The 21,150-nt window shown below is 46.3% G+C and overlaps 1 protein-coding gene across 2 annotated transcripts in view; it reads right to left on the reverse strand.

Moving 5' to 3' along the window:
- LOC147616975 (DNA ligase 4-like) overlaps positions 1-21,150 on the reverse strand; it is a 74,113-nt gene that overhangs the window by 20,566 nt on the left and 32,397 nt on the right. For both annotated transcript variants that reach the window (XM_086776621.1, XM_086776620.1), the window contains exons 12-15: positions 20,294-20,396; positions 20,060-20,165; positions 2,338-2,483; positions 2,044-2,208 (exon numbers count right to left, since the gene is read on the reverse strand). In XM_086776621.1, the coding sequence (XP_086632747.1) occupies positions 2,044-2,208; positions 2,338-2,483; positions 20,060-20,165; positions 20,294-20,396 (520 nt within the window). The remainder of the gene's footprint in view (positions 1-2,043; positions 2,209-2,337; positions 2,484-20,059; positions 20,166-20,293; positions 20,397-21,150) is intronic.

Here is a 21,150-nt window from a genome sequence, read left to right on the forward strand (position 1 = left end):
CCCCGCTGGCACTACAGGCCACCTGCTTGGCTTTTCCCCCCTCCTATTGTATGATATAGCCACTCATCTCTTTGTACTGATATTTGTACTTTTTTTGCACCTAGGGAGAGTCTCCCTAGCTGCCTTGATTGGATCTCTGCTCTGCTTTCTTATGAGCAAGAGAAGGGTTTTTTGTAGCCCAACGGGCGTTTTTATATAACTAATGAAAGGATCTTTTCTCGAAAAAAAAAAACTACTATATAGTCCTGCAAGGTAGCATTGTGGTGAGTATCAAGACTAGACTTGTAGACCGGTTGAAGTCCAGACTTGAACTTCCTTTTCTTCTCGGGCTCACCCACAAGCAAGAATGGTGAGACCTCCAAGTAGATCTTCCAAACCTTGTTTACATATGTCTACATGGACTCATTGTCCTTCTGCTCAATCTTATCCCACTTGCTCATGATCTTCTCCACGTCATTGGGAGGCAAGAATTGTGCATAAAATCTCTCTTTAAAGTCCTCCCATGTCTGAACGGGGCTGCCAGCAGCAGGTACAATAGGTACAGTAGGGTTCCCAACAGTACAACAACTATCCACAAGGGAAGCAATCAACCAACAGAAAGAGTGTGAGAGAGAGAAAGATAGTAGACTTTCAACCAGGGAGAGGGCAGTGCCACCTACAATAATAATGAGATAAAAAGAAAGAGAGAGCCAAGTAGTCATCGGAGAAGTTGGTGGAAGGGGGTGAAGGGATAGGACACATGGCACCCTCCTTTTAATGAAGGTGGGCACCTCTATAAGGTACCCCCTCATTAAAGAGTCCCACACATGGGTTTTAATGGGATGAAAGGGTACCCAAGGCTTGGACAGACCATACCTTGGTCCTTGGGCGCGGGCACTGACCAATGGCCGGTGCCCAACTTAAAAGAATGTGAACTGCTACGGTTATGAAAAACAAAGGTTTAAATGAGTACTTAACACCTATTCACATGCCACAAACCATGTCAAAATACAGGGTCCGTGAACAGGACATGTCATAGCAAGCACTCACACAAAAACAGTTTCAAGCAGGCAGAGATGCATGCATATGCATTATGCAATGAATATTTCCCATTCCTGGAACCTGTAAATAGCAAGTCTTCTCAAGCCGAAGCTAGCTCTGTGGGAAGCCTGAACTGGGAACCCTAACACTAGGTTCCACGTTCTCGCAAAACTACGGGTGACACAAGGCCTGGCCTCCCGTAGGTGACGCGAGTCCTAGCTTGAGTACCAGCGACCTGAAGGTCCCTGGTGGCCTCCCGTACCTTGGCACGAAATAGGGGAAGACCATTTGGGTGGCCAAATGGTGACAATCTCCCTACCTTTTGGTTTGAAATATCCCTTTGTATTATGTTATTCTACTTAATAGAAGTAATATTTCCACTTGAAGCAACCACAAGGGAACGAGTTTCAAAGCCACTCTAATTACACCAACAAAACCATGCACATTCCTTCCTCGAGAGCTCATGCAGAGAGAGAGAGAGAGAGAGAGAAAGAAACATATATTAAGCATCTACTAAAGACCCAATGGGCCCATGAGACCAAAGTGATACAAAAACATCCATGGCATATCTCATCATGGAATGGAAAATAAAATAGAACAAATCAAAACTATCTCATTGGAGTGATACAAAACTGTCCATGGGAATCTCATCATGGAATACCAGGAGCATGATACAATAAACATGAGAGGAGCATCAACCCCCAATAGATGGTACACCACTCTCCAAAATATCAAGCATGGGGCTAATTAGTATGGCCGAGAGAGACGAAAAGCATGTCTTGTAGAGAGGTTGTTTTAGGTTTCATAAATGTAAAAGGATGGTTTTAGACAACCCACTTGGGGTTGGTGAACTGTGATAGTAACTCAACTCACTAATCGTGTGTGTTGAATGTTAAAAGGATTTACAAGACTTTGATGCTCCACAAGTCCAGGCTAGTTTAGGCTTTTAAAGGTCTTGATTAATAGAAAGTGTAATGCTTTTGTTGTTTTATGAAAAAAAAAATGATAATTTTCAGCAAGTACCTTTGGCGTAACCTCTTCATTGGTATCAACAAAAGTGATGGCACATAAATGACAATATGTGTTGTATTTGACGTAAGACCACACGGAATTAGTGCTCCAAGCATTTCGGCCTCAACTTGAAGCCTTTTCAGAGTCATCATAGCCAGGAACTGAGAATCAGGATTCCTGTCACAGAATCAAACTTGATTCATTCATAGGCATTTTATCTTGATATAAGAATTTTCCCAATTCCATTATGCTAAATAAAGAGTACCATACTAGCAGTGAAGAGAAGAGGGCTGGATACACATTTACACGGAGTGAAGAGGTTTATGGAAGTGCAAACAGCACCCTTCAAACAGGTCCCAGCACCAGTCCTTGCCAGATTTCCTTTTCCCTTGCTGTAGTGGTTGTTTCCACCTAACACAGGGTAAGTCTTTGCTGCTTATGTTCTTCAACACCTGTTCCAAAATATAAAGATAGATGATGCCATAGAAGAAACCATGAATGGCTTCAAACTTGTATTGAGTATACAATATACTAGCCACCAAAAGAACATCATAGACTCTATTTCAGATCCTGAAATATTCAGTATTGCAACTAACCAGTCTTGTTCATGGATGAATTCCTAGAGAAGGCATAAGCTTTGTCACATGAGTGATTCAAGAGAGAGACTAAAACATATGATTAACGCTATGGTCCCATATGAGATCTATAATCCCACTCTCATAAATTGACGCAGCCCCCCTCAAAGATGCCGGGACGTATTCTGACTCTGGCATGTCCTGAAAATGGCACCACCGAGCTACCTCCTGACTGATCATATTGACCAGATCCATCCACCAATTGTGTTAGCCAAACGATAGCACCAAAAGAAATCTAATCATCCTTCCTTGTCCTTCCAAAGAGATGTGCTATCATAGTCCAAATCATCTATGCTGCTGCACTCCCATAAGCAATGGTAGACTGTCTCTGAAATACTACACCTCTCGAGCATGCTTGGCTAACACCGACAATTGATTGGTGGCAAGGCCACCAAGTAGAGAGCCAAATAAAGGAGGATATCTATGTCCTCTTGTAAAAATGCCACCTCCTCCTCCAAACGATAGGTGTGATACCATAAGCCTCCCAATGAGAACTGAGAGTAGGGACTCTCTGAATGTGTCCTAGGACAAGATGCATGGCATTCAGCATAGTATAACTGAAGAAATGCATGCTTTACATCAGGTTGGTAGCAACCCTCCACACCCACTCATCGGGCCCCAATGCAAATACCTTATAGGGCATCCACCATACAAACAAAGGCTCCAAACATATGTGATCATCCCTGGGCAGGATCAATATAAAAGTGTTTCCCTGCTTGCCAAATACCATCCAGCCTGTACATAGAAAAAGACGGGTTCTGTATCGTCCTCCCACGGAGTGGAGAGGCCCATGACCTGAAGAGGTACACCTGTCTTGGAGAAAACTCCAAACCATGAGTGATGAAGCTCTTCCAAGAAGGTCCCTGAGATCTAGTGGTTGGATATAGAAGCATCAATTTGCACAATCCTCTAGCTAGTTCCCCTCAAATGCTTTGTAAGCATCCCTCTATGATCCTCCGTGAGGCTTTTAAGCCTCTTCCGATCCAGCACTGTCTCCCAACCAACCAACCAGCTGAATATGTGTAGCTGCCCCAAGAGGTCTACCATATTCATCCAAGATCAAGTCATTCCACATAATGGGTTGTCTATTGACCTCCTCACCTGACCACGGAGATATGTGAACAAAGAACGTCCTCATGCAATCCCAAGCCCGACAAAGGGATCTAACCAAGAGGGAGGATGGGGCCTGATGCTCTTCCTCCGAGAAGATAAATCATGGGCTGTATATCCAGTCACCTCCCCTAACCAAAGTACACCTCATAACTTGTTGCATATAAAATTCCTTCCATGGCTCAGTGCCAAAAGAAATCCTCTAGCAACCATCTTACAAAGCAACGCCTTACACTGCACCGCTGGGTCTATGATGTTCAATCCCCCCACATGCTTGGATAGGATAATGGTTTCCCAAGCAACTCTAGCCCCAGTGTGTATTGTGCCATCTAATCCTGACCAAAGAAAATTCCGAATGAGGCGATGCAACTCGCCAATTCATTCCCTATGAAGAACCAACGAGAAATGATAAATTTACATGATTTTGAAGTCCACAAGGCTTAGATTTCATTGCATTGAATCAAGCAATAGCTTAGCAATTGTGATTCAGAGTGGAATCCACTCCAAAAACATAAGCATTGAGCTCCATTAGGTGTGGATTAGCGTAGAACAACCAAAGAGGCCGTAGGCCCCCAAATGTACAGATCTCTATACATGCAGCCAACCTTTATGATGTGGTTGAGACAAAAACTACGGTGGAGCCAACTCACCTTGAGCTAGAGTTTCCCCAAAAAGACCACCTAGCGGCGTGGCTAGCCTTGGCTGACACCAAGGCTAGTTACAATGTCTTCTCTTGGGAGACATGGACCTGCTAGGTCACCCACCATCCGTAGAGGCCATCACCATGGTAAATGATTCCCAAATCATGACCGTTGGTTATTTTAAGTGGAGCTTTTCATTGGAACTAAACCTATGTCTTGCAAGTTTTATGTGACCCCCACAAGTACAATGAGAGAATGCATTACCCTTGGAAGGGGATGGAATCATGGATCGCAGCCACTAATTGTGTAGTCAGCTAATGGAGAAGAACTGCAACGCTCCACCTCCCCTATGGAATGGTTACCGTACCCTTGGTGAACAAGGATATTCCAAATCCTTTAACATCCCAAGCCTCGTCGTCCAACTACACACCATCATCTCAAGTAAACCCTGACACACAACACTTCTCTCACCTCAACGCATCCGCTAACCCCACCAACAATAGTGGAGATCCAACTCTCAACCAGACTCGTGCAGGATCGCAATCAAGGTGCTAGAAGCTCAAGGCTTCTACAAGGGAAACCCTTCTATTTGGGTCCCAAAAACCTCGGTGTCTCCACCACAACCCCTTGAGCCAAAAAGAGCCAAGCATTGGCCCCAATACCCTATGCCACCTAAGTAGGCAACAATTCATTGGGTCCCAACAAAGCTTCCGGAAGTTCAAGGCTTCTACAAAGAGAATCTCTACATGTGGATTCCAAGCTCCAAGAAATCGTGCCTCGAGTCTCAATAAACACAACCGCAAACGTCAAATCCAAGTGGGTGTGGAGACCATAGTGACAGGGGAACGGCGGGACGCCCACGTGGGACGTGGGAACGCCGTCCCAATTAACTGCTGCAGGCGCGGGACGGAGGCGGGACGGCCCAGGGGACGGGACGGAGGCGGGGTGGCAAGGGGACGGACGTCCCCGTCGGAGGAGACAGCGGGACGTTGTCAGCCGGGGACGGGGGACGCCTGCAACGGCGCAACGGCTACAGAAAACTAGCCGTTTTTTTTTTGGGCAACGGCTACTAGCCGTTGGCGGCTGGCCGTTTGAGAGTTTGAAAGAGAGAGAGAGAGAGAGAGAGAGAGAGAGAGAGAGCTGCCATATGCTATATAATGGGCTTATGCTACTCCTCTTCTACTCATTGCTCAAGCCTTCCATGAATGATGATGTACCTCTAGGCTCTCCACCATCTCCCTCTCCTACTCAAGCTTTCCTCTCCACTATCTCCCTCTCCTACTCCACCACCTTCCTCTCCACCCTCTCCTACTCCACCACCTTCCTCTCCACCCTCTCCTACTAGACTACTTCAATCTTCCCTCTACCTCTTCTCCTACTCTACCCTCTAAGCTCTCTCCACCCTCTTCTACTAGACTACTTCAATCTTCCCTCTACCTCTTCTCCTACTCTACCCTCTAAGCTCTCTCCACCCTTTCTTATGTTGCATCGCTTGAAGGATTGTCAGGGTGCCGTGCGGCAACTATTCATCAGTGATGAGTTTTGCTCCTCATCTTTTGCAAGTACACAGGTAGGGATTTCATGCAAGAAAAAGGTCGACGATGCTGATTTTTGGGAGGACCTCAAGCGCACTGACGCCATGGTGCATCCCATTGTCCACTTGCTCAAGATTGTTGATGCTATGCAGCCATGCATCGGCAAAGTATATGAAGCCATGGACCAGATGATAGAGAGTCTTGAGAAGCTTGAGCCAGACGTAGATAGATATGAGGAGATCCACTCGCTTTGTGTGGCGAGATGGAGCTCATATTCCTCTCCTTTACATGCAGCAGCTGCTTTTATGGTGGACCCTGAATTTCAGAGAAAAGAGCAGGAGGGTGATAAAGAGGTGAGCAACGGTTGGAGACTCATCTTGGATTGCCTCACGCCGGATGCAAAAATCAGGCGCAAAATTAGAGACCAGCTCTCTAATTACAGGGCATTTCAAGGCTCATATGGATGTGCAGATGCGCAGCAGGACAGATTCAAGGTTGGTGCAGCATTATGGTGGGAGGACTTCGGATCAGATGGACCAGAGCTACAACAGTTGGCGATCCGGATCTTGAGCCAGTCCGTTAGCTCTTCTTGCCTAGAGCAATTATGGTCCTCCTACAGTCACATTTCATCAAAGAAAAGAAATCGGCTTAGGGTGGAAAGAGCTAATGATCTTGTCTTCATTAGCGCAAACTTGCGCATGCTTGGCAAGAGTGCAAGATGCAATGCCGATACTTTTACACAGTGGGAGATGGAACAAGAGGAGGCAGCTACAACTATTGCACAGGAGGGTGGGACAGATGGTTCTCATCATGAGCCTTCATCGGATGACACAAACCCCATCCACACTTCACGCACTCATGATCATGAGGCTAGCACCTGTCTTATTGGGAGCGCAGAGTATGAGAGCGAGTGACTTATATTTTGTATCGCCTAGGCCCCAACATCTTTTGAGTATATCTATTTAATGTTATCAACTTTAAAGTCTTTCTTTTCCGACTTTGCAAGTCTTGACTCTTGACTCTTGCACCTCATAGCGTAATTTAATTTTAAATGTAATGTGTATCATGATTCATAACTTTTGGAGTTAGAAAGCTTGTCGTTATTGATTGATTAATCTTGATTCTTTACTCCTCTAAAATTAACAATTTTGAGTGCCGTCCCCACCCCCCGTCCCCGTTCCCTACCTTTAGCCGTCCCCGTCCCCGTCCCCGTCCCCTGGTAACTATGGTGGAGACCCATACCTCCAAGGCAACGACAAAGTTTTAAGCAGGAGTGGAGAGAAATGGTTGCACTCTCGACTCACGTGTTGACACTACCAACAAAGCAGTCGGAAAAACCTGTGAGTCCACTTGCAATGGTCGCACCTCCATCAATCCAAATCAAAGAAGAGCCACCCTTGGTGCCAAGCCAACGAGAGAGCCGTTGTGTGGTGACCGAGTGATGGCCTCTACTACACCACCAGCAGGCACACAAGCAGAAAACACAATGGGATCAGAACTGGGGAACACCCAAATCCCAGCCTCAAGGGCACCAATAAGGCAACTGTCCTGAGCCCTCCAGCTGATTGCTCACGACACCTCAGAACCCTCCCAACCTCCCTATCTGGCCCAGCTGCCTCCAGCTATCCTCCCAAGTCAACTCTGACCTCCAAAAGCCTTTGAACTTCCACTTAAGAGCCTCTGACTCTCGATCAACACTTAACCCACTACCCATCTAACAACAAGGGTCAGCTAACCACTCTACCTGTCAACTAAGACCCACAAACACTTCTCTCAAGCTCAAACAAATCAAAACAATGCCCCTACACCTTCAGTTGACTATACTGAGGTCAAGCTGACATAGAATTGACATTGTACCACCTCAACTAATTCTGACTCAGATGCAACTACCTAGTCGTAAGTCTGGCACACTAAGAAGCTTCATCTCCATGAACTCAAGGAAAAAACAATAACTTCATCAAAACATCAGAACAAAGATGAGACCCACTCTATCTGCTTCAGATATACAAGAAAAATATCTCTATCTCAACAACCCTAAGACATAGGCACAAACAAAAGGAAGGAAACACAGTGAACGGGCAAGACCTCTGCTAATAGACCTCAACGACAATTTCTTCAAAACTTCATCCTCATTCACAACGAACCGTCAGGCAGCCGCTACAGTTGAGCAGACATATATTGAACCAAGTATCTAACAAAGAAGATACACAAAGACTCTAGGAAACACTCCTCGTAGCCATTTCTCTAGACTACCACTCTACCTCTGCTCTGATTCAATCAACCTTCTCACATGACCTTTAACATCTTCAAATTCTGCAGGATCACCAACTTGCAACCTCAATCGAGAATATGGAACTGTAGGAACCCACTCCGCTGGCTGTCTGTGACTCACCCTCTTCTCTAGTGGTAACACGAACCACCTTGGCTTGGAGAGTCTCCTCAAAAGAACTCGATTGCGCATCTTGAACCTGCATCGCCGCCTTGCTTCCATGATCGCCTATACTGTTTCTATTTTGGTCTTAGCACACCTGTGCTTTTTCCTTTGCCTGCCACGCGTCTCTTGACACCTTGGATTCACCACATATCATCATATACACCATGCTTAGGAGGATTCATTTTGCTCCTCACAAATAGCCAACTCCCCTAGAGTGAAAACATTCATGTTTTCACTGTTTCCATTATGCTCCCAACTGTTCTCTTTCACACACCACTTTATACAGCTTTATATACAGCAAAAACATGATCTAGCATCTCATCTCCCTCCTTGATCAAAAGGGACCAACACCCTTTTGCACAACCATCCAACAACACTTGACCAGGTCAAAAACCGGCATACTGCCCTCAGACATCCCCTTAGCCTTGCCCCTATTATCTGGTTGCATCTCCCATGCACACTCGCTGTCCAGCTCCCTTCCTGCCTCTCCACTCTTATCAGTTCTGAGCTCTCCATCCACTTCAGAGCCCTTCTCAACTCTCAGCTCCTCCATGAAGCCTTTACTCCGTTTCCCCAAAGCATCTTCATTATCACAAAAGATCTCCCCAACAGCAGCCTCAACACCATCCTCCAAACAGACCAACTCAAAGACCACTCCTGGTCAGCATCTTCATCCCACAGCCTGCTCACGGCATCCATAAGCTCGTCTTCACTGACACATCCTCCAGTATCTACCTGGGCAATAACCTGCACACTATCATCCATATCCACAGAATCTTCAAACAATACAAAGATGCCCTCCAATGCATCGTCTACATCGACACCACTGTCCATACACTCAAGTGCATATGCCTGCTGATCCACGACAGCGCTGTGAGGCAGCTCAAGAACACAAGAAGGCCTCTATAGCTCGCCGACTCACCACCTTCAGAACACTCACAGGCACGGGGGGCACCACCAGCTAAACAGCTGGAACACAATCTGCTTAGAGCAACACCACACACTGCTACACTACTCAAAGAAGCAAAGGGATAGGGCACATCAACTATTGCTTACATTCCAATGAGCAGATACAGAGAAACAACCTTCACACGGGGAGAAATCCAAGAGTATGCTGTGGCACACATGCACAGGACTCTCACACACACTCTCATTCTCTCTCTCTCTCTCTCTCTCTCAGGAGCTTCGTCTGTCCACACACCAGAGCCTCCAGCTCTTCAGAGTCCCTCACTCTCTCTCTTCTTTCAGCTATCGGCGACCTCCCATCAATCCGAGCCTCTCGACTCTGTGTCCAACTACCATCTGCTAAGAAACACCACCTAGCGTGTTCAGCTTCTCTGCTTCAAAAAAACAACGAACCAAGGCCGCCTTCCACAGCCGGCAGTTCTTGAAACTATCATTGCCTGCAATCATGAACACACAAACTGTCTTCGCTGCTCTTGGCTCCCACACGCGCTTCTCTCCTGAGAAGCCCTTGTGTATGTGCAGCTTCACCCATCTATCCCCTTCACTTCAGCTTGCCAGCCCATCGACCTTCTCAGTTGATGCCTATAGCAGCAGCGCCAATCACCAGCTCTTCGTCTGTAGCAAATCTCACCAGCCAGTGCAAGCTGACCAATGCAACACCTTCTCCTCCTAACTGCAGTCGGTCCAGCCTCCGTAGCAACCCTGCAAGCCCTTCTGCCCTCTGGCTGCACACACAGTCCTCCTCTCAAGGCGGCCGCTTACCCTTCAGACTCCCCTGCAAGCAAGCGCGACTTTTCTCTGGCGACCCTCTTTACAACTCTCGTGCTGCTGCAGCGTCGTTCCAGGCTTCACTCATCGCTCTTGTCTTCAGCCCACCACCCTCTGCAGCAAGTGTCCAACTACCATCTCTTTTTTTCTCTGCCCACCGCTTCTATTCCTTCGAGGCGGCTACACCTGCCAGAATTCCGCCACCTTCCAGACCTTCGAGTCTTCGAGAGATTGCGCTGGTGGCAGCCTACACACTCTTCCATGTGGCTATTTGTTATTGGCCATATGGATATATATTTTATTTATTTTAAAAAATCTCCAAGCCACAAGGTAATGACCACCCAATGCTAAAAAACTCTCTTGCTCCTTTCACATGACGATCCACAATTTTCCAAAACTATATGACAGCTGCCACCGCTCATCATCATCATCACCTGCTTACTAAACCCATCAATTTCCAGTCGGTGCCCTGCTTAGTAACCATCTGTACACCACACAGTTGCACTAAAAACTTTAGATCTCCAGCCCTTTCTCCGGAAAAAAAAGCACGTGCATAAACCAACTTTCAACCAAACCATTCGGCCTGTACAATTGCCAGGGCATTCAGGGCAAATTTTATTCACATACCACACACACCATATGTACACTGACTCAAAACAGCTTTACAGAAAAAAAACCTGACATACTTTGCCAACCACCCTCAGCCTGCTGAAGCATTCATGCTCAGCAGTAAACATATGATCATTTTGTTGATCCTTCCCTCCTCCCTCAGGTTGACATGCATCCAAAAACAACTACATCAACAATTTACTCTCTTATACTTACAAGAGCATAATCACTGCACGCTCACTGCCTACCTCCTTAACAGACTAGCTTCTCTATGTCAGGCCCGAGCCGTCGCTACAGAACCACACACATTCATGTTCAGCAGTAGCTATCACATAGCATATGTCCCCCGGGATCAAAAACCAGCCTTGGAGGCTTTCCATATACCTTCACTTCTCTGCTCAAGCCATAATCATACATAACCTCATGCATCACATCCCCATCATCATCTGACCACAAATTAGAAAGCACACTCTCTCCATCCTTTGCCCACAATCCACCAAACATACTCTCAGGAACATGAGAGCAATCCAAAACAGGTGAAAAAACTGTCTCTTGCTGCTCATCACTTACATCTGCCACATGCTGACTCATTGCTTTGATCCGCAACAAAGCTCTTGATACCATGATCTCCTGCTTAGCATCCATCTCAACCTCTGGCTCATCAAATCCCCAATCATCCTCATCAGATGACATCTCTAGCTCCTCATCAAATGTCCTCTCATGACAGTATAAGCATACAAAGCATCCCCAGTGCATACAAGACGCAGCCAAGTATCTAGTGGTGACAATCGACAAGGTAACCCCCTGTATAAAACATGCCATACACTCCAAAATACGAGGGCTATCCATGTGCATAGCTACCTCCATGTCCTCCTGTACTACCTGGTCTCCAACAACCTGCAAAGTACTGGGGGTCTCGTCTGCCAAAGAAATATCCTGCCCGCACTCATCATCAGTCCTGTCATCAAGCAAGGAGTCCTCCTCGCCATCCTTGTCATCAGTAGTGTATCCTGTCATCTGATCCTCATCCTCTGAGGTGTCTCTCTCAGGCCAGATAATAGGCACTAAATCACAGCAATCCATGGCTAAAATAGTCTGTTCACCCTGCTCATCGTCTGTCTCCTCTACCTCCTGTAATCCCTGTTGTGATCTCTCCATAGCCTCCAGTCTCTCTCTGGCATCTCTGTAGGCTCTCAGACTCATGTCTCGTAGCTGCATGAGTGTAGTCACATCAAAGAAAGACACTCTCTCATACATTGACCATGCCATGTCAAACGCCCTCTCATAGTCCTCAATCTTGTACCATCGTAGTCGCAAATCATGCAAGACATCCAAACAAAACCCCTGGTCGAAAACAGTAAGTAGCAAAGACCTAGTGGCTGCCCAACTAGATCTCACTCCATAGTGCAACCCATCATACCAGCTCCTGACTCTCCCCTCAAATGCTTGTGCTATGAAGATAACCATCTCCTCATCATCCCAAATATCAAAAGCCACACATCTACTCTCTGCATAACTCACAAACTCTCCAACATCAGCATAAACATCGAAGGATACATGAGCATTTGTATACTCCAGCCATTCGGTCTGGATACCAAGTTTTGACCAGTAAGAATTCATAGCCATCACATGCGACTACCAAATACAAAGACTACCACTGCATGGCTACAAGCTTTGATTTCGTCAATCTTCAATCTCTCACCCTGGGGCCTACACCTTCATAAGAGACTCTTGAGCAAAATCCTCAGTGGGGGCACCAGAAAGATGTGAGGCAGCTCAAGAACACAAGAAGGCCTCTATAGCTCGCCGACTCACCACCTTCAGAACACTCACAGGCACGGGGGGCACCACCAGCTAAACAGCTGGAACACAATCTGCTTAGAGCAACACCACACACTGCTACACTACTCAAAGAAGCAAAGGGATAGGGCACATCAACTATTGCTTACATTCCAATGAGCAGATACAGAGAAACAACCTTCACACGGGGAGAAATCCAAGAGTATGCTGTGGCACACATGCACAGGACTCTCACACACACTCTCATTCTCTCTCTCTCTCTCTCTCTCTCTCTCAGGAGCTTCGTCTGTCCACACACCAGAGCCTCCAGCTCTTCAGAGTCCCTCACTCTCTCTCTTCTTTCAGCTATCGGCGACCTCCCATCAATCCGAGCCTCTCGACTCTGTGTCCAACTACCATCTGCTAAGAAACACCACCTAGCGTGTTCAGCTTCTCTGCTTCAAAAAAAACAACGAACCAAGGCCGCCTTCCACAGCCGGCAGTTCTTGAAACTATCATTGCCTGCAATCATGAACACACAAACTGTCTTCGCTGCTCTTGGCTCCCACACGCGCTTCTCTCCTGAGAAGCCCTTGTGTATGTGCAGCTTCACCCATCTATCCCCTTCACTTCAGCTTGCCAGCCCATCGACCTTCTCAGTTGATGCCTATAGCAGCAGCGCCAATCACCAGCTCTTCGTCTGTAGCAAATCTCACCAGCCAGTGCAAGCTGACCAATGCAACACCTTCTCCTCCTAACTGCAGTCGGTCCAGCCTCCGTAGCAACCCTGCAAGCCCTTCTGCCCTCTGGCTGCACACACAGTCCTCCTCTCAAGGCGGCCGCTTACCCTTCAGACTCCCCTGCAAGCAAGCGCGACTTTTCTCTGGCGACCCTCTTTACAACTCTCGTGCTGCTGCAGCGTCGTTCCAGGCTTCACTCATCGCTCTTGTCTTCAGCCCACCACCCTCTGCAGCAAGTGTCCAACTACCATCTCTTTTTTTCTCTGCCCACCGCTTCTATTCCTTCGAGGCGGCTACACCTGCCAGAATTCCGCCACCTTCCAGACCTTCGAGTCTTCGAGAGATTGCGCTGGTGGCAGCCTACACACTCTTCCATGTGGCTATTTGTTATTGGCCATATGGATATATATTTTATTTATTTTAAAAAATCTCCAAGCCACAAGGTAATGACCACCCAATGCTAAAAAACTCTCTTGCTCCTTTCACATGACGATCCACAATTTTCCAAAACTATATGACAGCTGCCACCGCTCATCATCATCATCACCTGCTTACTAAACCCATCAATTTCCAGTCGGTGCCCTGCTTAGTAACCATCTGTACACCACACAGTTGCACTAAAAACTTTAGATCTCCAGCCCTTTCTCCGGAAAAAAAAGCACGTGCATAAACCAACTTTCAACCAAACCATTCGGCCTGTACAATTGCCAGGGCATTCAGGGCAAATTTTATTCACATACCACACACACCATATGTACACTGACTCAAAACAGCTTTACAGAAAAAAACCTGACAGCGCCATCAACACCTGTATCATCAGAGAAAGACAACTCTGATAAACTCTCTACTGCACAACCTGCATACTGTCCCTAGCAGGACACACATCAAATGTAAACATTCTAGCTGACCTAGTGGGTGGCATACACATACCAGCCCTCCGTCTTGCCTTCCGCTCTTGATACAGAGAAACCTTCACAGCCTCCGCAAAAGTGGGTGGGTTCTATAGCTCCACTTTCCCTCTCATTCAGCCCTTCAACAAACCTGTCCTTCTTCAAAAAATCAGGGGGAACCTGACACTCCCAAAGTCTTCAACATCCTACTCCATGCAACTTCAAATCTGTCAACAAAATCTGGCACTTCCTCATCCTTTCCTTGGTTCAACCTGGTCAGCTCCCTCCAAAAGTCTTCTAGAGTGTCCACCTTCCCATACTTCCTCCTCACTGCTTCTCTCAACCCATCCAAGCTTCCTCTGACAGCCTCCTCAGCCTCATACTCAAACCACTCCAAGGCTGCATCCTCCAACAACAAACTCACCAGCTTCAGCTTGAAAGCATCATCATCTCGGTTGCTTCTCAAAGCTGCCAACTCAACAGTCCTCAGAAACTAAGAGACATCCTCTCCCTTCTCACCTTTGAACACTTAAAAACCCCAATCCAGCCATTGGCCCTAAGTTGATCAACAAATGGACTCCAACCTACTAACCAAAGCCCTTAATAAAAGCCTTCTGATCGTCAGTGGGGGCACCAAACGATGTGTGGTGGCTGGGTGATGACCTCTACTACACCACCAGCAGGCACACAAGAAGAAAACACATTGGGATCATACCTGGGGGACACCCAAATCCCAGCCCCAAGGGCACCAATCAACCTAGCAACTGTCCCCAGCCTTCCAGCTGACTGCTCGGGACACCTCAGAACCCTCCCAACCTCCCTATCTGGCCCAGCTGCCTCCACCAACTGTCCTCCTAGGTCAGCTCTAACCTCCAAAATCTTTGAACTTCCACTTAAGAGCCTCTCCTGACCACAATTGACTTCCCGCTGACCAAGATAGCTCACAACTGACTCAGAACTTGTTGATTCTGCCTCCGAATGGCTTCGCTATGTCCCCAGTCAGAAACCTGTCCTCCAGGCTCCTCTGCAATCCTCCAATGTCAGCTAACCTCTTTGTCACAACCCTAGGAACTCCCTGGACACCCTGCCGGCCCTCTTCTGACCCTCCTCTGACTAAAATAGACTAAGTTCTGCCTCAAAAATCCGACACAGACCCGGCTGACTCAGAAGCCTCTTCTAAGACAGAAACCTTCTCCAAATGTCCTCAGACACACACAGGCCCTCAGGCAACTCTAAACTTGAAGGGGTATCACATTACAAGCACCCTACTGACTAGGACTGACACACAACTGCTTCCGAATGACTATCCTCTCAAGACTTACTAAACTGACTCAGCTGATGCAGATTCTCTTTCCTCTGTGTCAGCTGACACCTCTAGATGCTCAAACCACTCACACCACACAAGGATCCAATCTTATAAGCACTCTGCTGACACCAGCTACTCACAGCTAACTCTGGATCAACACTTAGCCCACTACCCATTTGATTGCTATCAGCTGAGACCCACAAACACTTCTCCCAAGCTCAAACAAATCAAAACAATGTCCCTACACCTTCACCTTCACCTGACTATATCAAGGTCAAACCTGACACAAAGTTAACATTGTACCACCTCAACTAATTCGGACTCAAATGCAACTACCCAGTCATAAGTCTAGCACACACAGAAGCTTCATCTCCATGAACTCAAGGAAAAAACAACTTCATCACAACCAAAACATCAGAACAAAGATGAGACCCAATCTCTTTGTCTGCTTCAGATATACAAGAAAAATATCTCTGTCTCAACAACCCTGAGACATAGGCACAAACAAAAGGAAGAAAACACAGTGAACGGGCGGGACCTCCACTAATAGACCTTGGCAACAATTTCTTCAAAATTTTATCCTCATTCACAACGAACTAGCATCCAACTGTCAGGCAGCCGCTACAGTTGAGGAGACATATATTGAACCAAGTATCTAATAGAGGAGATACACAGAGACTCTAGGGGACACTCCTCCTAGCCAGTTCTTTGGACTACCACTCTACCTCTACTCTGATTCAATCAACCTTCTCACACTGTGCTGTTACCCATGACCTTTAACATCTTCGAATTCTGTAGGATCACCAACCTGCAACCTCAATCAAGAATATTGAACTACAGGAGCCCACTCCACTGCAGTCTGTGACTCACCCTCTTCTCTAGTGGTAACACGAATCACCTTGGCCTGGAGAGTCTCCTCAAAAGAACTCGATTGTGCTTCTTGAACCTGCATCGCCGCCTTGTTTCCATGATCGCCCATACTGTTTCTATTTTGAGTTTAGTGCACCTGCGCTTTTTCCTTTGCCTGCCATGCATCTCTTGACACCTTGGATTCACCACATATCATCCATCATATACACATTTTCCATATCTATACACCATACTTAGGAGGGGTTCATTTTGCTCCTCACACCACATACACATTCTCTTGGCTATACCAAGCACTAGAAATAGCCAAGATTGCGACGGCCCAAGCACATGAAGCCCAAAGGGACCAACTTCTGAATGGAGTCAAGCAAGCTAAAAACGAAGCAGCCCAAGACATCCGTATGGCTAAATTTTTGCAAAAGAGTGTGAAGTTACCCTCACCGCAACCGAAGCGTATAACCAAAGCCCTCACCAATTTCCATGAGTATAACCAAGCAATGGCCAAAGGGGCAGTGGCCTACTAAGAACTCCTCCACCATAAAGACGCTCTCATTACCTAGCCTCGGATGATACTCCTTTGGAAGGACGCAACCAATGGAAGCTGCACATGCTTCTCTCATGGGCCACTGACCTCGACACCTAACCATGCGTTGGTCTCCCCTGTGGATACCCTTACCCTCATCAACCGTACCCTCGCCATCTATCTACTTAAATTCAATATCTTTTTATCGAACCTTATCTCAACCCCACCTTCCATACCATCTTAGCCTGCATCAACACTGCAGGACAACAAACCCTCACCACTCTTTTCTTCTTCAACCATTGAATCCCAATAAGCCATCTCTTTCCTGGGAACACAATACTTTTGTACACCATTGAATCCCAATCTGGCTGTGTCCAACCTCATCATGGTGCAACTTCTTTGTCAATTCTACACTCTTTACAAAGGAAGATCACTTCCTTGAACTCTTGATACCACCCGGCCTCCACTACCCCATCAATGACAACCTGCTCCACCTGGCCATGCTGGCCATGTAGACCCTCGTTCGCCAAGGAGTGAAGTCCACCTACCCCCAGCTTTCTCACATGCCCAACAACCACTAACCCACAAGGCATCCTCCGACTATATCAAATAGTCTACACGTACCTCGAGCAAGCCCTCACCATCAGAGATGCCACCATTCACACCATCCATGTGGCTTTACGCACACGACATCTCCATCAACAAGGCACATGAGGCCTATGCCTTTTTCCAAAACCACGAGTCTACACATTAAGAGAATCACCTTGAAGATTCCTCAAAAGGAACACAGGGTGAGAAAGAACCAACCTTCGAGAGAAAAAGATCCCCAAGCCAATGAGACACTCTTCTGGCAATTGGGCAACAAAGCAAATACCCAAAAGCCAAACCCAATCCCGACCATGAGTGATTCCATAGCCACTCCACCCACTGCTTGACCTGGTCCAACTCTATATCCCACCCATACTCCTACCGTTAATCCATCTGTATCATCCTCCACAAGATTACTTATTTCGTCCACAGTTCAACCCCCGAGCCTAGAGCTTCTCCCCCAACTTATCCACCTCATCAACCGCAACTCCCCATCATCGAATTATTCCATGAGGAGCTGGATCTCAATGAGGCATCACCGCCAACTACTACTGAGGAAGAAGCCAGTGAAGACAATGGGAAGGACCCAAGGGTGTCCTCACCTATCTATGAAAAGAGCAACTCACATACTTGCCCAATGTGAGGGATCTCACATTCCAAGGCAACTTTGATAACAGCCTTGATACACCCTTCGACATGGCCGAAGATCTGTCTTGTGAATCAACACACGGATTACATGTTTGCCTGGTGGAAGATTGACCAACCTCGGCACACCACGGAGGCTGGCACTTCGTTAATTCCAGGGACTACCTAGCCGCAAGTCACATATGAGTCCAACCCAAGAGGCGCACGCCCTATCTCCTCAAATGCAGTGAAAGTACATGGTCACACCCAAAGAAGTCCACATCGATCCAGCCCCAAATACATGCCAATCAAAAAAAGGTGGTCCTGTGGACCTGAATGAAAAACTTTAATGACCTCTACTACACCAAGATCCCCAACCCCGCTAAAGTGATCACATGCTCATTCTTCTAGCTCATCATTCTCAAGCTTGAGGAGGTGCCTAAGAACCAATAAACAAGCAAAGAGCAATTGGTCTTCGAACTCAACGAAGATCCCAACTTCCGCCAACAGATAGATCTTTACGGCATAGTGAAATACTTCCACGGCCATAGGGTGGTCACTTTCGAAGACATGACACATACCAAATTCTAGAAACCCTTTGATATCAGGCGGTGGCCAGAGCATTAGCTTTCCCGCAAGCCCAAATCATGTCCTTCTATGAGACCGGTGGTATCTTTGGAACCAATGCAGATTCGTTGTGTACTACTTTTCAATTTTTTCTGGGCCCAAAGTCAATGCCACACCCTCGTCCACAGATACCGCAAACACAAGTTGCATAGAAGAGTCAAACATGAGAGTCCAAGAAAGCAATGTGTCGGAGTTTTCACCAAAAGGAGCAGACCAAGGTCTGAACCGCCATCTACCCATGCCAATCATTCATTGGTGACCTTCGTGCTCATCCCGCCAATCAAAGGTGCGGGCCACTTCTACCAACCACTTGCATTTGAAGGACCCAAGCCATTTCCACAGCAGCAGGAGGTCTTGCATGAAAAACTTCTACTTCGTAAGTATCTTCCATGCCACCTTAACAAGCTGCCTACCACCCAAAGCTTATCACCAATATACCCTGCATCCGGTTGTCTCGACCCATACCACTTAACCTCGCATGTTAGCTTTATGGCGTATCCTTGACCATCCACACCTCTCCACCCTTATAGCAGCTTCACTACCAACTTGGGTGATGCGAGGATGATATCACCATTAGGATGCAGGGTGTGCTAACCACTTCGTAGTTTAACATGGTTTCACCTGCCCCGCCTTCCGTAAGGCATTTTGCCATCTTACCCACTCAAACAGACACTTATCTTTTGTAAGACGACGTTGGAACATATAAAGCGGCCTTACCTTGAGCTTAATGTCAAATAGGGAAAGCCTAAGAACTTCGTCTACATACTAATTGAAGATTGGTAATAGTGGCCGGAACATTTTTAAGTTTGGTTGGCCTAGTGCAATACACATTCACTCCCTAGCACTAGAATACCTATGGGCTCTTCTCTTCTCTATTCTAGCTTCCATGTATGCTATTGGATTCTTGCATGCTAGATGGTTGCCTACTTGAAAAGGTTTGCTTGTAGGTTGCTCCCTCTCGTTCGCTTCTACTTCCCCCGCCTTTTGTGAGAGAACCACTGCGAAGGACATTCTCTTTTTGCCTCCATCTAGGCATAGAGAGCTCTACACTCACCCCCTTACTAAAGGAGCATTCCAATGTGACAATGGAGTGAGAATGCGATGGACGAGCTAGTGCACCCACATTGGGGAGTTGCATTGTGGCTCGAAGACATGACCCAACAACACATGATTCAGCAAGGCTAAGGTAAGCTCTCCACTTAAACAAAAAGGAAACTAGAAATGCAAAGCATACAACTTAGTCAAGTCATAGTTGCATTGTATATCAAAAGGGATAAATTCATGTGGATTCGTAGAAGTGATAAAAGGAGAAAAGAAAAGAAAACTTGGAAGTGATAAATTAATGTTGAGTCATAGAAGTGATGAAAAGAGAAAAGAAAAGAAAACCTGGAATAAATCTTGTGCACCAACATCTTCAAACCAAGGATCGCCATAAACATCAATCTCCATTTGAAGCTTCTTCTTTGTAGTTTGGCTTTGAAATAAATAGTGCCTGCAAAGAAGCAGCAATAAAGTTTGAAAAAAACAAAGGAATGAGAGAGCCTAGAATTGAATTGAAAAGCAGCCTTAAGAATTTCTTGTGACTGAAGCTTTTAAAAAATAAAGTACTGGTCAAATTACCTTGGAGAAATGGGTAAAAGCTTTTTAGCCTTGATACATGCTGAAATCCAAGTGACACATATGATATCACGGTCATTATCAACAGCAACTTGAAACTGGAAGCCTGAAAAATTAACATTTCAAAGACAGTATTGAGTATGTGAGCCTTTCCATTCAGTAAGTTCCAACATCAAAAGAAGCTTCAGGCTAGACCCACTAGAGCAACAACCACCTTGCCATGCTGCGCTTATAACCTGCCATATATGCAGCATGGTACTAACCTTTCAGCTGCCAGACAGATTTATGAGGGAGTGGAAGCATGGTATTTTCTATTCCTCCACTTCTATGGGGCTTTTATGGCAGCATAGTACCCCCGATTGCTTGAGATCTCCCTTCCTTTTGGCTCGAGATCTCCCTTTGTATGAATTTATTTTACTTAATAGAAGTCTTTCTGAAAAAAAAGGCTGCCACATGATAGGAAGTTGAGGTGCTAGGATGAGGATATATTATTCAGGATGTGCAGATTCAGCTGGTGAAATAATTCCTTAGAATAGAAAGGTCTTGCTTTTCTTTTGTCTCTCTATTCATCGAGGAGGGATTGCACTGAACCAGTGAAGATAGGTCTTATGAGTGCGCCCCTTTCACCCACATTGGGCTTGTGTTCTAGAGTCCATTCAGCATTGTTTATGAGACTGCAAACAAGTCAAGATTGTTTGGATTGCCATTTTTTTCTTGCTTAGTAGATTTTCCCACTTCCCCTGTTATATCTTGGATTGCCATTTCTTTCTTGCATGGCTGACCAGAGTCTAAACTGCAGGTTTTTCATGGCCATATTCTCAAGTTTTGCCATATGGATGTAGTTACAGCCTCCGTTTTCA

The sequence above is a fragment of the Cibotium barometz genome, chromosome 37, assembly GCF_041138505.1.
Source record: "Cibotium barometz isolate CiBa-2024 chromosome 37, ASM4113850v1, whole genome shotgun sequence".
Taxonomy (NCBI): domain Eukaryota; kingdom Viridiplantae; phylum Streptophyta; class Polypodiopsida; order Cyatheales; family Cibotiaceae; genus Cibotium; species Cibotium barometz.